Raw genomic sequence first — 15,938 nt, forward strand, 5'->3', positions numbered from 1 at the left:
GATTAGACGCATTCGCAGATGCAACCGGTTAATGTCGTATCAATGTGTGGGAGTTATTTGCTAGTGGTATGCAATACTAACTATTGGATTTAATACAGAGTAAACGCTAATTAAGTAGATACTTTATCAAAATGCCAATTAATTTTCATGGCCTTTAAGTGATTTTGTGACGTTAGCCTTTTTTATTAATAAAACTGTTAAAAGCCAGCACATAATTAAGGCAAAGTTCATACTTTTAAAGTTTATTGGTTTGATTTTTTTCAGAGATTGTCAATGTCTGAATGGTTTTCATAAAAGTAATAAGCGGGAGACCATTTTTTTTTTGTCCAGCTACTGTTCAGAAACTATAGTATCAGAGGCCTCGAGTGTTAAAACCTTTAGCAAGGTTAAACAACTTCTCTTAACACTAAAAATATTTGTTTCTCAACATGGGAAATCACAATCTATCAAAGTACCATGCAGATAATAGTTAAATATTTGTGCCTGGATACCAGTAAATTGGGTAAAAAGAGTTTAAAAAAAAAAAAAGTTAACATGCGCTTGTCACTATTTGCCTCCGAACAGCTTTGGATACTTCACAGACTGAGCTGCTGGACCTGCGGTGTAAATATAACCAAGAGATGACAAACAAGTAAGAATCAGCTTCTAATATGTCACTTCCGTGTGGAATCTCCTTTCATCCAACTTGGAGCCCACCATCACTGCCATTTCTGTGTCCTTCGTGACTGCAGGTTATTAAAGCAATTTAAGTGCTGAAACGGTTCGACTTTATTTTGCCTACATAAATTCACTTGGTGTGTAAAGCTGAGGAATGCCATTGTAGCAGCTGTGCAAGAGAGTGACTCAGCCATTAAGGCAGGTCGATGAGAGAGCTCTGTGTTTGCCTTCACCGGCAGTTGGGCCTTGACAGCCCTCAAGAAGAATTGCTCCATTTAAAGATTGCTTCAGAAAACCGCTACAATGTCTTGGTTTTTGAACGCTACGTATACACTGCATGCCTGCCTGAAAAGCATCTGAGCCTGTATGAAGGATGTCGATAGACATTTAAAGTAAACACTCTTTTGTTCACGTTGTGCTCCAGAGCACAGTCAGCTCCTGCTAATGGATTTTCTCCAAGGCTTAATCCAAGGCACAATTGTACAGATGTTTCAAGACCCACTGCCGTCTATTTTCTTGGACTGGGCACTTTTTTTTCTTTATGGCGTCCAGCAGGTAGTTGGTAGTATTTCACGTGTGTGGACATAGTGCGGCTGTTTTCCGGGTTCACGTTCCTTTTAGATGACAGCAGCGCTATTGACCCTCATCTTCCATGAACAAAAGCCTCTAAACTCTGGCCCTGCCTCTATTCCTCTCACTGCCAAGTTCTGTACGTACAAACCACTATGCGTCTGCTCCAACTTGAGTAATTGAGCAGCCAATCAATACAAAACATTTTCTGCACTGCACAAGTTCATTTAATGTGGAGCTGACACCTGTTAGTGCTTGCTGTCAGCCAAGTGCTGTCTTTCCCAAGCTTATTCTTGGACCCTGACAAAACCGCTACTTTCGCAAACCGGGGTTTTGCCACACAACACTGATTGTTTACGCCAAGAATGGCTGTTGGGTCTAGCAAACTCCATGTTGTTTGTTGTGTACTTTTCACTTAATAAGTGCACTGGATTTCGTAGGCAATTATAAATAGTAGGTCCTTAAAGGATTAAATCTTGAAAAGTCAGAATTGCAAACATTCAATTGAGCACAAGAATACATTTTAGGTCAATTCAGTGAAATCTTTGAGCAAGTCTATCTTTGGCTAGCAGCATTATATGTCGGAACATCAGACTTGTGCATAGTTAATTCCCTTGCAGGATCCTTGATATTAATCCATTCTTATCTACCTTTTGAAAATCAGGTTCTACATTGCAAAAGAAACAACTGAACTTCAAACAAACCTCATGAATAACCCTGCTGAGATCCTGGTTAAATTAGACTAATTATCAGATATAGGGAGACAAGTTGGAGGTTACATTTTATTATCTGTAACATGCAATTAAAATCTCTCTAATCATTTTCCTGTGCTAATGATAAAGAAAATCATCAATTCATGAGTCTGTTTGATACTGTAGTTGAATGTGGTCAGGTTAAAAAGCTCATGCAAAATTGAGAAATATATATTTCTGGTCACCTGGGAAAATTTTGCAGGACTTTTTTCATTCAGCTTAATGATTTCAAGGTAGGCTCAATTTGGTAATTACTGGTGATATGAAAAACATATTTAAATAAAAACAAGGGCAGACACTATCCAGGCAAGCTTAAGTACACTGTTGGCATCCTCCAAATGAATTTTTTTCCACATTTAACAATATGCGTAGAATCAGATTTGAGCATTTAATATTATTCTTAACGACATATTTTTTGTGTTTACCAGGATTGAAGAAGTCAACATTATCATGGCCAAACTTGAGATGGCAAACCAGGTAAGTTGTTCCCGTCCCTGATTGAGACATTCCTTTGTTAGGGTAATCACTTTCGTCCGTAATCATGCCTTGGCTTTAATTAAGACACCCTCTGTCCTGCCCCCCCTTGCCCAAACCCTCCTCCCTTCCCCTGAGCGTGTGATTAGAGAATGTAATCCTAAACCCCCGTTGGTGGGCGCGCTACAGTAGCATGGCTGCACTCAACAGAGGAGACCGCGGAGCTCGATTGATGTCGGAGCTCTGAACACCGGGGTTCCTCGCTACTCTTTTTCATTGCTTTGGTTTCCTGGTGATGCCCCCTTTCTTCTACTACTTGGGCTTCTGTTGAATGTCTTTACTGATTGCATTTTCAAAATGGATCAATAATTGGAAAGGTGTGACAAAGCAGCAAACACAATATCAAGTCAGCAGACTCAACAGCTGCATTAGCAGAATCAACCAATGACTACACTGCACTGTACTTGGCAGCGATTGTAGCAGATGGCTCTTCTCTTTCCCCCCGTTATCATATTGTTATTATCATCCAGATGCTTGACAACTGTAACCGAGCCAAATGTTTTCACAGAAAGCAGAAGTGGCCCAGAAGGAAGTGCAGAGGCTAAAGGAGCAGCTAGTCACTGGGCCAAATGCCTCTGTAGCGAGCTGTCAACAACAAGATGGCACTAGTAAGGTAAGAATTCCATCTTGTTTGTCTGACTTTCTTTTCTAGCTTCTGACAATGCGCATTATTGTATTTCACTATAAACAAACAAAAAAAAACTTAAAACAACTGAACATGGGTTCATCCATTTTTTATATTATATTTCTGTAGTTCAGTGTTCGCTTAGCGTCTTCACATTCATGGAACAAAAGGCGGAATAAACCTGGACTGACCGCAAGGCGATTGTGATTTGATATGATTAGCGAAGTGTAACCTTAGCATGTCTAGCCCTAAGTGAAAAAGTAATTGCCTCACTTGTTAAGTCAGTCAAAGCTCTGTCATTATTACTGCCAGATTTGTTGAATAAAAAAATCACTTAAATACATACTTCATACTGTACTTATTAGACTAAGTCAGGGGTTTTCAACTGGTTTTATTCAAGGGACCACCATTATAACCAAGAAGCAACTCGGGCACCACTGCTTTGGCGGAATATTATTTTATTTTGCACCGAAGCAGGATAGACCTATACAGGCTATTTATTTGCATCTGTATGTCTATTTTGGGAATCTCAGCTACATTTGACATAATTTAGATGGGTAAATGATTCACAAAATTAGATGGAAACTAAATCAAGTCTAAATGATAAATCAATTTTATTTTTAAAAATGTTACCGTAAATTTTCCGTTTCCAATTTCGCTGACCACCTGAAGTACCACCACAAACTACTAGAGGACCGCGGACTACCGGTTGACAATCACTGGACTAAGTGAAATAGACTAGAGGATCTAAAAAATAAAAAAAAAAGACCAGATCATGCCATGATCCAAGAAAACTCAAGAACACGTGAGAAATGATGTGATCTCAAGCTATCGATCTGTAAACAGGTACAAAGCCATTTCCAATGCTTGGATACAATATAGAAATCCCTATGCTCATGTTGTTGGGGTCATATGTTGTTTGGGGAATTTGGAGGAGGGGGGGGAATCAATACTCTTTGCAATGAGGACGTTATGCCGGCTCTAACTAGAAAATGTGGAAAAAGTACAGCACTGCGAATGCTTCCCGGAGTCACCATCGGTGGAGCTAGTCCCGTTTGACTTGAATGTAGACAATACTTCCATGATTTCCAATGTAAACTCAACTATGGATGTTGTTAATCTCACTCTTGCATATCCACATCTCTTTTTTTTTCTCATATCACCTCGACTTGGCAGGAGAATGAGCGATGTGAAGCGTTGCCTTCCAAACTGGAGGCCACTCTCCTTGCGAAAGACCGTGAAATCATTCGTCTCCTTGAAAATATTCAGCGCCTTCAGTTCACGCTACAGGAGGTTAAAGAGACCTCAGCCAATCAAATCATAGAGCTAGAAAGACAGTTGGCCTACAAAACCGAAGCTATTGAGGTGAGTGGCACTGACATGTTAAATGATTGTCCTGCTGATAATTTATTTATATTTATAGTAATAAAATCTTTTTTCTTTTCTTTTCAGAGATTAGAAGCTAAACTGAAATCCCAAATGGATTATGAAGAGATTAAAACTGAACTCAGGTGACAATTTATTGTGGAGCAAATCCACATCATTGCTTATTGGATAAATGAATGAATTAATGAAGTTATTGTGTCTCTGCCCATAGTATCTTAAAGGTAATGAAGCTGGCCTCTGCAAATGGCAGCTCATCCCAGGTATGGGTTCTTTTTTCACATATTCCACTCAGCCTTTACAAATACTTTTTGTTGTCTTTCTAATATTATTTTAAAACATCACCTAATTACAGTTTTGCTCGATCTGTTTGTGTGTACAGGATTCTGCCAAGGCCACAGAGGCACTTCTACTGGATAAAGAGGCGTTTCTTCCCTCCCACAAATATCTGATGGAAAAGGCCAGACTATCGCACAGCACTGGTAAATGTGCCGTTTAAATAATTAGTGTTTTCATAGCTGGCAAACCAGAGGTGACCACTGGCCAACCTTGTTCTGCTCTGCAAAATGCAAAATCAAAGCACTCTAGAAATACCACATGGGCACAATAAACTACAAATTAAGATTGAACACTTTTCTGAACTGGTTAAATAGATTTTTCTTTTTAGGTATTTAATTTATTCTATGGTCAATATGTTATTAACCTTTTTTTTTTACATCTTGTCAATTCCCAAACATCATAATTACAACCACTAAAAATTACAAGTACTGTGACAGGGAACCATGAATATAAAATGTAATTTACATCTGATATTATACAATTTTAGAAATCACTCATACTTAAAATAAAAAAATTCAATGACCTTTTCAATAAGTCAAATAATTTTTGTTTTTGACTAATGTCTACAGTCAACAATATTTAAGTTGTCTATGCTGTAAAATGTAGAAAGACTTTTTAGCTAAGAAAACGTTATTGAAAAATGACCTAGCTCATAAAAATGTATAATTATAAGATGGTCGAAAACATTTTTGGGTCATTAAAAAAACCTATAAGCCATTTTTAGCATTTTTAAGAGATTGTTATAATGAGATGTACATACTACAGTGTACAATAAAAGCAGAACATGTCACTGTCAATCTGTAGATGATGACCAGTCGGAGGATGGAGCCCGCGAGACAGGCAGGCCGCCCGGCTCCAACTCGTCATGCTCTCAGGTGGATGGTGGTCACGCCTCCCCTAGTCCTGGTGCTCCCACACTGGATGGGTCATCCTCCAGCCACGATCTGCCTCGTCCCTTCTCCATGTCACCGTGTTCTGGTGACCGGCTTTCAGGAGACCACCTCCTCCACAAGCATCTTCTCTCCCCACATTTTAAAAAGGAAGGCCATATGGCTTTTCCCACTGCACTCTACGCAGCCAAGGTGGCCCTCATGTCAGCCACTCAAGGGTCCGGCAGCAGTGACGCAGGCTTGCCTAGTGACCAGTCCGAAAGTGGTGGCTCGACTGCGGGGGACGACGACCAAGTCGACACAGCGGAGATCGCGTTCCAGGTGAAGGAGCAGCTGCTGAAGCATAATATCGGCCAGCGTGTGTTTGGCCACTATGTGCTTGGCCTCTCGCAAGGCTCAGTCAGTGAGATCCTGGCCAGGCCCAAACCCTGGAGGAAGTTGACTGTGAAAGGCAAAGAGCCCTTCATTAAAATGAAGCAGTTCCTTTCTGATGAGCAGAACATCCTGGCACTCAGGACCATCCAGGTCCGTCAAAGAGGTGAGTGGAAGACATCACATAATGAACAGTAACACATTGTTTATTAGCATGTTGTTTAAGACCCCCCCCCCCCACACACACACACACGCACACACATGCACACACATACACACACACACACACACACACACACACACACACACACACACACACACACACGGCAATGGCTGTCTGTTACACACAGATTCAGTATTTGTGGGCCAGCCCAGTCCCAGAATATCAGGAGACCAAAGCAGACGTGACCAACCCTTATAACTCTTAGAGCTACTGAGACGTGGAATGCTAGGTAATCAATGTAACTATCCAAAAAGATTAGAATTTGCACCATTTGGTACTGTATATTCAGTCTAAACAATATGTAAACAGTGTCATGGAATCTAAAAATATTCATCAGTTAATTTATAGATCGATCTGTTTTTTTAACCCCCCCGCCAAATTCTTGAATAAGTGGAAATATGCCACCAATAAGCATTTTCCACATAAAAACAGGGATTGCCTCCCTTAAAAAAATAATTTGCTTATTGTCTAGCAGAAGTCCACATCATTTCAATGATTGCAAGATAGATTCCAGCCACTATACCCAAAATGTCAATTGGTGGCTTATTATACTTAAAATCAACTTGGACCTCATCCTTGACTTCTTGTGCCATGTTTGTAGTCTTGCTTTTCAACTTTGTTTTCTCCCTAGATTCATAGCTTTTGAAAGTTGAGCTTCCCGTATACAGAACCTTCAGACAGCACACACTCAAAGGCAGCCATTGATCTACCAGTCAAAAGTAAAGCCTTGAAACTGCTCTCTGATCAACCATCCCACTCACCCCTCCTTTCTGCTGTCTCTCCTCCTACCCCTTATGGCAGGGAGCATCACTCCACGCATCCGAACTCCAGAAACTGGGTCAGACGACGCCATCAGGAATATCCTGGAGCAGGCCAAGAAGGAGATCCAATCCCAGAGGGGAGGTGAGTCTAGAACCACAAATCAGGCTTGAGACTCATTATTTCACCTATCTTAGCGAAAATGCAGTGATGCAGTGAGTTTGTATTATCGTCTGAACAACTGCCTTTCTTCGTCAGGGGACTGCAAGACACCCGTGAACACCTCCTTGGGCAGAAGCAGTAACGGGGCAGGCAACAGCTCTGACGAAACCATTAAGAACATCCTACAGCAGGCTAGGAGGGAGATGGAGTCCCAGCAACAGGTCTTGATGGATATGGAAGGCTGCGCAAGAGTCTCAACAGTTGGCACAGGAGTCCAAGTGGAACGTCTGGGGCCCCATGAGCGATCCAAAGGCCTGCCTTTGCCCATCTCCATTAAACAAGAGGAGGGGGGCTGCGTTACTGTTTGCATGGCCAATTCCATCAGCAGTCCCCAGACACCCCTCAGCGTTCTCTCCCCAGCTGTCTTTGTTCAAAATATCATCCGCAAAGTCAAATCAGAGATCGGAGAGGTTGGCACTTACTTTGACCAGCACTGGTCCCAGGAGCGGGGGTCGATGGGCTTCGGGGTGGGAAGCTCCCGGCCCTTTAACTCCATTTCCCCCTCCGTGTCTTCCTCCTCTTCCGGTCCCTCCATATTGACCCGGCCCTGGCCTCGCCTGGAGAACGGTGATTGTCTCAGCGAAGAGGCCTCTGCGGCTGAAGAAGAGCTCGGGCTGGGCCGGCCCATGGAGGTGAAGGTGGAGTCGGACACCTCAGTCAGTGGCGAGTCCCCGGGCCCTAGTCCCGGCCGCCTTTCTTACTATCCAGCGTACATTCCACGAGCTTTGAAGCCCACCGTCCCACCGCTGACTCCAGAACAGTACGAATTGTACATGTACCGGGAGGTGGATACCATCGAGTTGACCAGGCAAGTAAAGGAGAAGCTGGCAAAGAATGGCATCTGCCAGAGGATCTTTGGAGAAAAGGTCAGTTCACATGAATCATTAAAAAATCCAAAAACTTATATTCTTTTCACATACATTTCAGCTGCTTGATTGTTCGCTTGCTCATGGATTTACACACTTGGAACGGTTTTAAAAAGCTGTTTTGATTTACTTTACGGTCTAAGCAAGACTTGCATTGTTATACTTTTATTGTTACTGCAAATGGACAGATTTTTTAAATGAAGATTTTATTTTTCCCCACGCTTGTACCATTTTCAGATCTTTTACTTTAATAAAAGATGCACATGTTCACTCATCTGGCCCCAAACACCAATCAAATGGGTTATTCAGTCTTTAATTACGAATGTGGCAAATTAGATCATTATCACTGTTTAAAAAAAAAACTTTTCTCAACCCTCAACTTGAACTTGGCCTATTAGTACAAAGACCTTTATTGATTGTTGCTCTCATTTTAAATGTTTGATATTTTTTATTCAATGCTTCTTACTTCGATACCAAGTTTGATGGCCTAATTAGAAAGCGCTTTTCCGTATTTCTGGTGTTGTGCTGACCTCTAGTGGCTGCTTTTGTAGCTGCATCACTTTTAAACGATGCGCTACATACACAATTGGCACGTCTTTACTCTTTCATACAGTGTGTGGAGTCATATATTAAAAAAAATTATATGTTGCACAGGTGCTTGGGCTTTCTCAGGGGAGCGTGAGTGACATGCTATCACGGCCCAAACCCTGGAGCAAGCTGACTCAGAAAGGCAGAGAACCCTTCATCCGCATGCAACTCTGGTTACTTGACCAGCTAGGTCAGACCCTCAACCAGGCCCCGCACCAGGGTCAAGGTAAGTCTGCATTCAAAGACCGGTTTCAATTGAACAGCTCTTGTGAATGTGCCCATATCATCAGCAATCAGAGACATTCTGTATTGTTTGTCGGGAGCATTTTGATTTTGTTATGCGTAGTATGGTCCTTGAGCTAACCATAGTTGTTGTTTTAGAGTTAAATAAACATTTATTGTGTGTATCTCAAAAGTCAAATGCAAAACAACCACCTCAGTCAGCGATAGACATTTTCAGGCCCACTTGAGAATACGCAAAAGACATCAAAATTCCTCCCTGGAAATGTAATAATTAACATCACTAATATTATAAATATTTAATATACTATGTATTAATGTACTTTTCAGGTATGAGGCCCCTCCCCTTGGATGACATATGCGATAATGTATTCGTTTATCTCCGTTTTTCAGACTGTTTTGCAAATGTCTGTGTATTATATTTTAGTTCCAGACACATTAATATACTGTTACTGGTTACTCCCTGTGTGTGTGCTTTTATCAATAATTCAGTGAGAATTTCACTTTTGCACCAGGCACTTATTCTGGCATCTCAAGACTACTTTTAACTATGGCTTAGCAGTCCTCTCCTGTTTATTACTACTTGTTCTCGTTTTGTAAAAAGGAATCTTGTGTGAAGTATATCTTATTCGCCACCACGGGGCGATGATAAGTGAGTCGTTACACTCGCTTGAAAACATGATGACATCATCAACAAAAACGCACTTAGTTTGTATATTCTAAATATTGTCCATCAACCATTACCCACAATACTTTGGACTACACGTGTGATACCTTCTCTGTCACAGATCTCTGGAACATTTTCGACTTAGCCGTAACACCGAAATATATGGCAATTGGCTGTAACAAACTACAGACAAATCAGAATATTTAGCATCTTTGAATAACTGTTTTTTTTTACATCTGCTGTCTATCAGCCTCGGATAAAAGTCCAGTCACCACGCAGTCTTCACCGTCCCCACCCTTGAGTCCAGCAGAGGGTCAGCCGAGTCCACTGGTTGAACCGGTGAGCCTCTCTCTTGAGAGCAGCAAGGAGAACCAGCAGCCTGAGAGTCTGGTCCTGGGGCTACCTCCCCAGCCCGAGGGCGGGAAGTCAACCTCCAGCCTCATAGCCTTACATCACCCCGCTAACCCACTTGGCATCCAGGAGCTGGTAGCCATGTCCTCTGAGCTGGACACCTACGCTATCACGAAAAAAGTAAAAGAGGTGTTAACAGACAATAACCTAGGTGAGTCTATTAGATAGTCAGCTCATCCAAAGTACTGCAGTTATCAAAGGTATGTTTTTATGTTTCCCTACAGGCCAACGTCTCTTTGGGGAGACAATTCTGGGTCTCACTCAAGGCTCTGTGTCTGACCTCCTGTCTCGGCCCAAACCCTGGCACAAACTTAGCCTCAAAGGAAGAGAGCCATTTGTGCGCATGCAACTGTGGCTCAATGATCCCCACAATGTGGAAAAGTTGAGGGCTATGAAGAAGATGGAAAAAAAAGGTTACCTATTTTTTCCTTCTCTCCATTATGTCATGATGACGTCTCTTTTTGTTGATGTTCTCTCTCTGTTTCCATCGCAGCTTACCTGAAGAGGCGTTATGGGTTACTGAGTACAGGCTCAGATAGTGACTCACCCAGTACTCGCTCCGAGTGTGTGAGTCCAGCCTTAGCCTCGTTGGACCTGTGTTCCTATGGTCAGGTGAAGAAGCCTCGAGTGGTGTTGGGAGCAGAGGAGAAAGAAGCCCTGAGGAAGGTCTACCTCTTGGAGCCATACCCTTCTCAGAATACCATTGAGATGCTAGCTGCCCAGCTCCATCTCAAAACCAACACTGTTATCAACTGGTTTCACAACTACAGGCCAGTCAATGCAACTCTTTCTGATGACCTTTGCTATTTTCATGTACTTGTCATAACTACACAAGCGGATATAGGAAAGCTGGACAAAAATATGGATTTGCAAGATTTTGGATGGTGTCTGTTGAAAAGGTCTTTCTCTGTTTGAAAAAAAAAAAAAAGCAAAGCCCTGTATGGCTTTGTTGTGTTTTGCTTGGCTTTGCCAGCAAAACAAACAAAACAGCCCAGATTCGAACTTTTAGTCACTGTGCAGCCTGCCCACGAGTAGGGCCAGCGTGTTGATGGAGGAGTTGGCGATAGGTGGTGACAAGCTGGAGTCTTTCTGATTTCACCAGCTACCAGCCAGGCAACAAAAAGAATCTGTCCTGCTCGGAGCAAAAACCAGCTGATCAATGCTGTTTGTTTGTTTGTTTGTTTGTTTGTTTGTTTGTTTGTTTGTTTGTTTGTTTGTTTGTTTGATATTATTTTTCCTAGTAGGGTTCCCAAACGTTTTCATTTTAAGACCCAAATTGTCAGCAAGGGAAACATTTCCAGACTAATTGCGGTGTTTTATGCAGGTCTAGGATGAGACGTGAAGTGCTGATGGAGGGTCTGCCGGACAACGACACTGATGCTGAGCATCACAGCTACTCGCCTTCACTAACAAGGAGCCCTCGCTCTGACGGCGAGGAGAGGAGGCTGCAGCAGCCCTCAGGACACAACCACTCCAGCCTTCCTCTCAGCAACGCTGCACTTCCTCACATCAAACAGGAGGCAGCGGACGGAGAGACCGTGGCGGAAGTGGGGGAAGAGGGCTCCGTGAGACAAACGAGAGCTCAGTGTTTTTCCACTGCAGTGCAATTCCCACCGTTTAAAAGTGAACATGAGGACCCCGCCGTTGGCTGTCATGGGCCCCTCTTAGACGGCCAGACCGCGGGGCAGGAAGAGGGGCTGAGCAGTCAGGACGCCGTGTACACTAGCACCACCTCTCTTGATGCCCCCCAGAGAGTGAATCAGTCCAGGCACGAGGGGGAAAACTCTGGAAAGTCGCCCGTTGACCCGGTCAGCTTCAAGGCTTCGTCGGAAGCCTGCCGCAGCAGCTTGGAGGTCTCCCTCAACTCGCCCTCTGCTGCGTCCTCGCCAGGTCTCATGATGTCAGTCTCTCCTGTGCCCTCTTCCTCTGCTCCAATATCCCCCTCGCTGCCCAACCCGCCCTCAACAAGCACCAGTCACAGCCTGGACCCGAATGCACCCCCACCTTTCCAAAGCCCGAAGATCAACAGAAGCACTCAGAGACGCAATGAGAAAATGGCAAACCTCAATAATATCATCCACAGGTTGGAGAGAGCAGCCAATCGAGAGGAAACACTGGAATGGGAGTTTTAGGTCTCCGCTCACTTGTTTGTAGTGCTGCTGTTGAGCTTTTAATTGTGCTGCAGCATAACAAATAAGAGCTTCCCTGAAGACTTGGAATGGAGCTTGGCTCCTGAAAGTCCTGCCCTTCCCAAGTGAAAACTTGTTGAAAATGGAAACAAACATTATGCTAAATTCCCCACAAGACCTGAATGTGGGGGACGAAACGTTTCTAAATATGTGTTTGTTTTCATTCTTTTTTAATGCGTACTACTTTGAGCTATGTATGACAGCAAGCTGTCCTTTTACCTACTGGACTTGACGTGGAGACTTTTGCAGCTATGGTGTCATAAAGATGTACGCTGAAATCCTGTAGATTGCCACTGGGTGAGATTAAAAAGACCCCTGTCTTAAAGCCATTAAAAGCACTATAACTATTTGAAAAGATACATCGACCAAATTTGCTACTTTTTGAATAGCAATTTTTCAAATTTTGTCTTTAAGACTGGACTGATAAGTCAAGCAACATGTAATCCTTTCACTGACTGAGAAATAGTCCCTTAAGACTCTAAATATTCAATACCTTGTAATTAATTCCTTAGCGATGTTTTAAACTATTTGTAACACACGTATAAAATGTGGTTGTACATGATGTAGAATTGTCTGCAATAGCCTTCTGGAAACCTGATGTAGCATGGTACTCACTTGACCCTGTTATTCTCTGTAGTTAGTCCTCCTGTGCGCTGCTTATACTTGAGTGAAAACGAGAGAAAAATGTTGAAAACCTCAAAAAACAACAAAGGAAGTGACAAATGTAACGAGTCGAGTACTTTTGACTATTTTCTTTTCCCCTTTTTCTTCAAACGACTGTTGAGATTATTGTTGAGGTGCTTAGGGTAGCCAGTTTGACATCCACTACGCACAAGCACAGTTTACACAATTATTTCTTTCACAATGCCCTCTTTGTCCATCCAAGACACACTTTTTCAGACGTAAGAGTGTCCAAGACACACGAGACAAGGTTGACCTCAGATTATCTAAATGCACACCATGCCAGGACCGTGTGCTTAATCCTCATACAAGGTGGGTTAGAAATGTTAGAGGACTAGTGTCGCAAAAGATATATAGTCCAACCAAAATGCAGGCTATGAATTTTCTTTTCCTCCTGGGCGAGATTAACCAGTGTTTGCTATCGCGACATCCTCGCTCAGAAAAGAGGCTGGAGTTGTGGCTGGACAGCTTGTGGTTACTTCTCCTTGACAACACGCCTCACAAGGCAACCAGGAGCACCCAAAGAAATTTAAAGACTCGTTTTGAAGATGTATAGGTGGAAGACGCACCAGCTGAGAAATGTCTTTTGTGACACCGGTCCTGGAACTTTTCTGACATGTGCCGTATATGAACATAACGCACGCTGGTATGACTAAATGGAGGGGAACAACCTATTTGACTTATTTGTGTATTTGAAATGCAAACAAGTATCAAGTTTTGTTTTAATGGAAGGAGCTCATTTTTTTGTCGTTGATCCTCTTCACAGCCAACACCTGACTGAGTGCACTTTCTCAAAATGGATCTTGTACTGTAGCTAGAGTAATAATGTATACTTGATGAAACACCACAACCTCTAACGCATGTTATGACACTACAGAGAGCATGATCATTTTGGTATGACCTCATTAATCTGGGGGAAAAAATTCTTAGCACATTTTATCCTGGGACGCACACAGTTACAGTTATCCCCGTATGTTATATTTTCCCACTTGTATTTTGTGAGTCAATTTTTTTTTTGGGTCATGCTTGCAAAATGTTTTTTTTTTTTTTATGTATTTTGCTTCTATTTGATACTCTGAACCATAATTAGATATTCATTACCCTGTGTATGAACTACTTACAGCACTTAGATTTTGATAATTGTGAGGACTCAAAAAAAAAAAAAGTCAAATATCAACGTTATCCTTAGTGTCTGCAAGTCTTTGCCTCGACTGTATTATTGAAGTTGGTAGTAAACACTTGCACATGTCTTCACAGGTCAGAAGACTTGGATTGTATTATGTAGAGAACTATATTACACAATTACTCTGAATAACATCTTAAATTCTTGGAGCAAACTGTGCTGATTCTAATTAGAGTGTAGAGGTTTAATAAACCAAACCCATCCATGCCAATGCTGGTCTAACAAGCTCACCCTCATTTAAGGCATTCTCTCAGGGTAGTCTTTCTTCAAACAGTTTTCCTCCTCTGTGTCTGACAAACAAATACAATATGTCTTTTTGGGAATAACTTATGCGACCTGTTAAAGTTGTAAGAATATGGAATGGCAACTTTCTCAGGAAGCGGTTGTTGCAGTTAAATTCTGTGTACAGATGAATCAAAAATCTCAGATTGAAACTACCGGTGTGACGTGAATGGCTGGCGTTTTGGAAAACATTCGACTTTGCGCTCTATATTTCTTGAGCCGCTAAAATGTTTTCTGGTCTTCATACCGTCTTTTTTTTTTTTTTGCATAAAATAATGTATAGTTATGCTGGGGGGGGTTGTGGTGAAACATGGGCAAGTGGCAGAAAAAGAAATGTATTTAACAAGGCGGTTATTCTCATGAAAATCTCAGTTTTGCATGCAAATATTTCATTTAGGTCACATGGCAAAGGGGTAGTAGGCTGTGTTTTTGTGTTGTTCTTGCACAGCAACATTTTATCAGTCTTTTTACTATAGTGAAGTCCATGCATGGTGCAGCTGATACATTTGGTGCACAATTTCATCATGAATCCACTCTAACAACAAATCATTAGCTACCCTCTTAACATTGCTGTCATATAAATATTTAAATCATTTTGTGACATATCATCTACGTACCCAGTGAATTATCCTCAGAGGAGTAATGCCTGGTAAAAAGGTGTGATTGAAGAGCGTCTGGGCTTCTAACGATGTTATTTACAAAAGCAAAGCTTTTTGTAAAACAGTATTTACTCATGTTTTTTTATTGAAACTGACAATAGTCACTAAATGAATGAAGAATAGATTGAGGATGAGCAGTACAGATAATGGATGGAATTGGTCCTCAAAAATGTAATACTTCACCCAGTTATCGATATGGAGATGATAATGACAAGACATTAAAGGTTTGTTGAAAAATCCCTTGAAAGTCAACCATGTGTCAAGAAGAACTCACGTCATGCTATTCAATGTTAAGAGTGGATGAGGTACTTTCTTGCAATGAAGTTGTAAGCCATCATTCAATACATAATTGTTTTAAGACACTGCCGTGTCGTGTTTTTATTTCTGTAAAAACAAATAGATACCCTTCAGAAATCGGCACATATTCTATTTCCAGAACACCATAAAATTTCCAGAATAGCAGAATTATTTTGCTATTGTTTTTACGACACGTGGTCTGTAAATTTAATGGCCTTGTTTAAGTGGCTTTTGGTCATTTTTATCGCTCTTCCGTCACACAGCATCTTTCATTTGGTATGTTGTATTTGACACCAACCAGTGGTGTAGAAATGTATTGCATCATACTAGCCATACTAAGCAAAATTTGATTTTGGGGCACCCCATTTCTGCCACACTGATTATTAATAATTCCTTGTTAAATTTCCACTTAAGTGACGAGAATAAGGAATAAATATAAAAAATACAATGTGAGAATTGACTGGTTGATTCACATAGCATGTAAAGCACTAGATGGAATATTGAGGCCTAAAAGAATGACTGTGGCTGAAGTGAGGAACACGTCTTTAT

The 15,938-nt window shown here is 41.7% G+C and overlaps 1 protein-coding gene across 1 annotated transcript in view; it reads left to right on the top strand.

Annotated features, from left to right (window-relative positions):
* cux2b (cut-like homeobox 2b) overlaps nt 1-15,454 on the top strand; it is an 82,500-nt gene extending 67,046 nt beyond the window's left edge. The window contains exons 8-22 of the mRNA XM_088377173.1: nt 565-631; nt 2,408-2,456; nt 3,022-3,126; nt 4,315-4,503; nt 4,591-4,649; nt 4,736-4,784; nt 4,904-5,003; nt 5,665-6,288; nt 7,147-7,248; nt 7,363-8,192; nt 8,847-9,006; nt 9,938-10,249; nt 10,323-10,511; nt 10,592-10,868; nt 11,423-15,454. Of these exons, the coding sequence (XP_088233299.1) occupies nt 565-631; nt 2,408-2,456; nt 3,022-3,126; nt 4,315-4,503; nt 4,591-4,649; nt 4,736-4,784; nt 4,904-5,003; nt 5,665-6,288; nt 7,147-7,248; nt 7,363-8,192; nt 8,847-9,006; nt 9,938-10,249; nt 10,323-10,511; nt 10,592-10,868; nt 11,423-12,230 (3,920 nt within the window). The 3' untranslated portion in view covers nt 12,231-15,454. The remainder of the gene's footprint in view (nt 1-564; nt 632-2,407; nt 2,457-3,021; nt 3,127-4,314; nt 4,504-4,590; nt 4,650-4,735; nt 4,785-4,903; nt 5,004-5,664; nt 6,289-7,146; nt 7,249-7,362; nt 8,193-8,846; nt 9,007-9,937; nt 10,250-10,322; nt 10,512-10,591; nt 10,869-11,422) is intronic.
* Nucleotides 15,455-15,938: the final 484 nt, after the last annotated feature.

This window comes from Syngnathus floridae, chromosome 5 (assembly GCF_059516105.1).
Source record: "Syngnathus floridae isolate MCC-2025c chromosome 5, RoL_Sflo_1.0, whole genome shotgun sequence".
Classification (NCBI taxonomy): domain Eukaryota; kingdom Metazoa; phylum Chordata; class Actinopteri; order Syngnathiformes; family Syngnathidae; genus Syngnathus; species Syngnathus floridae.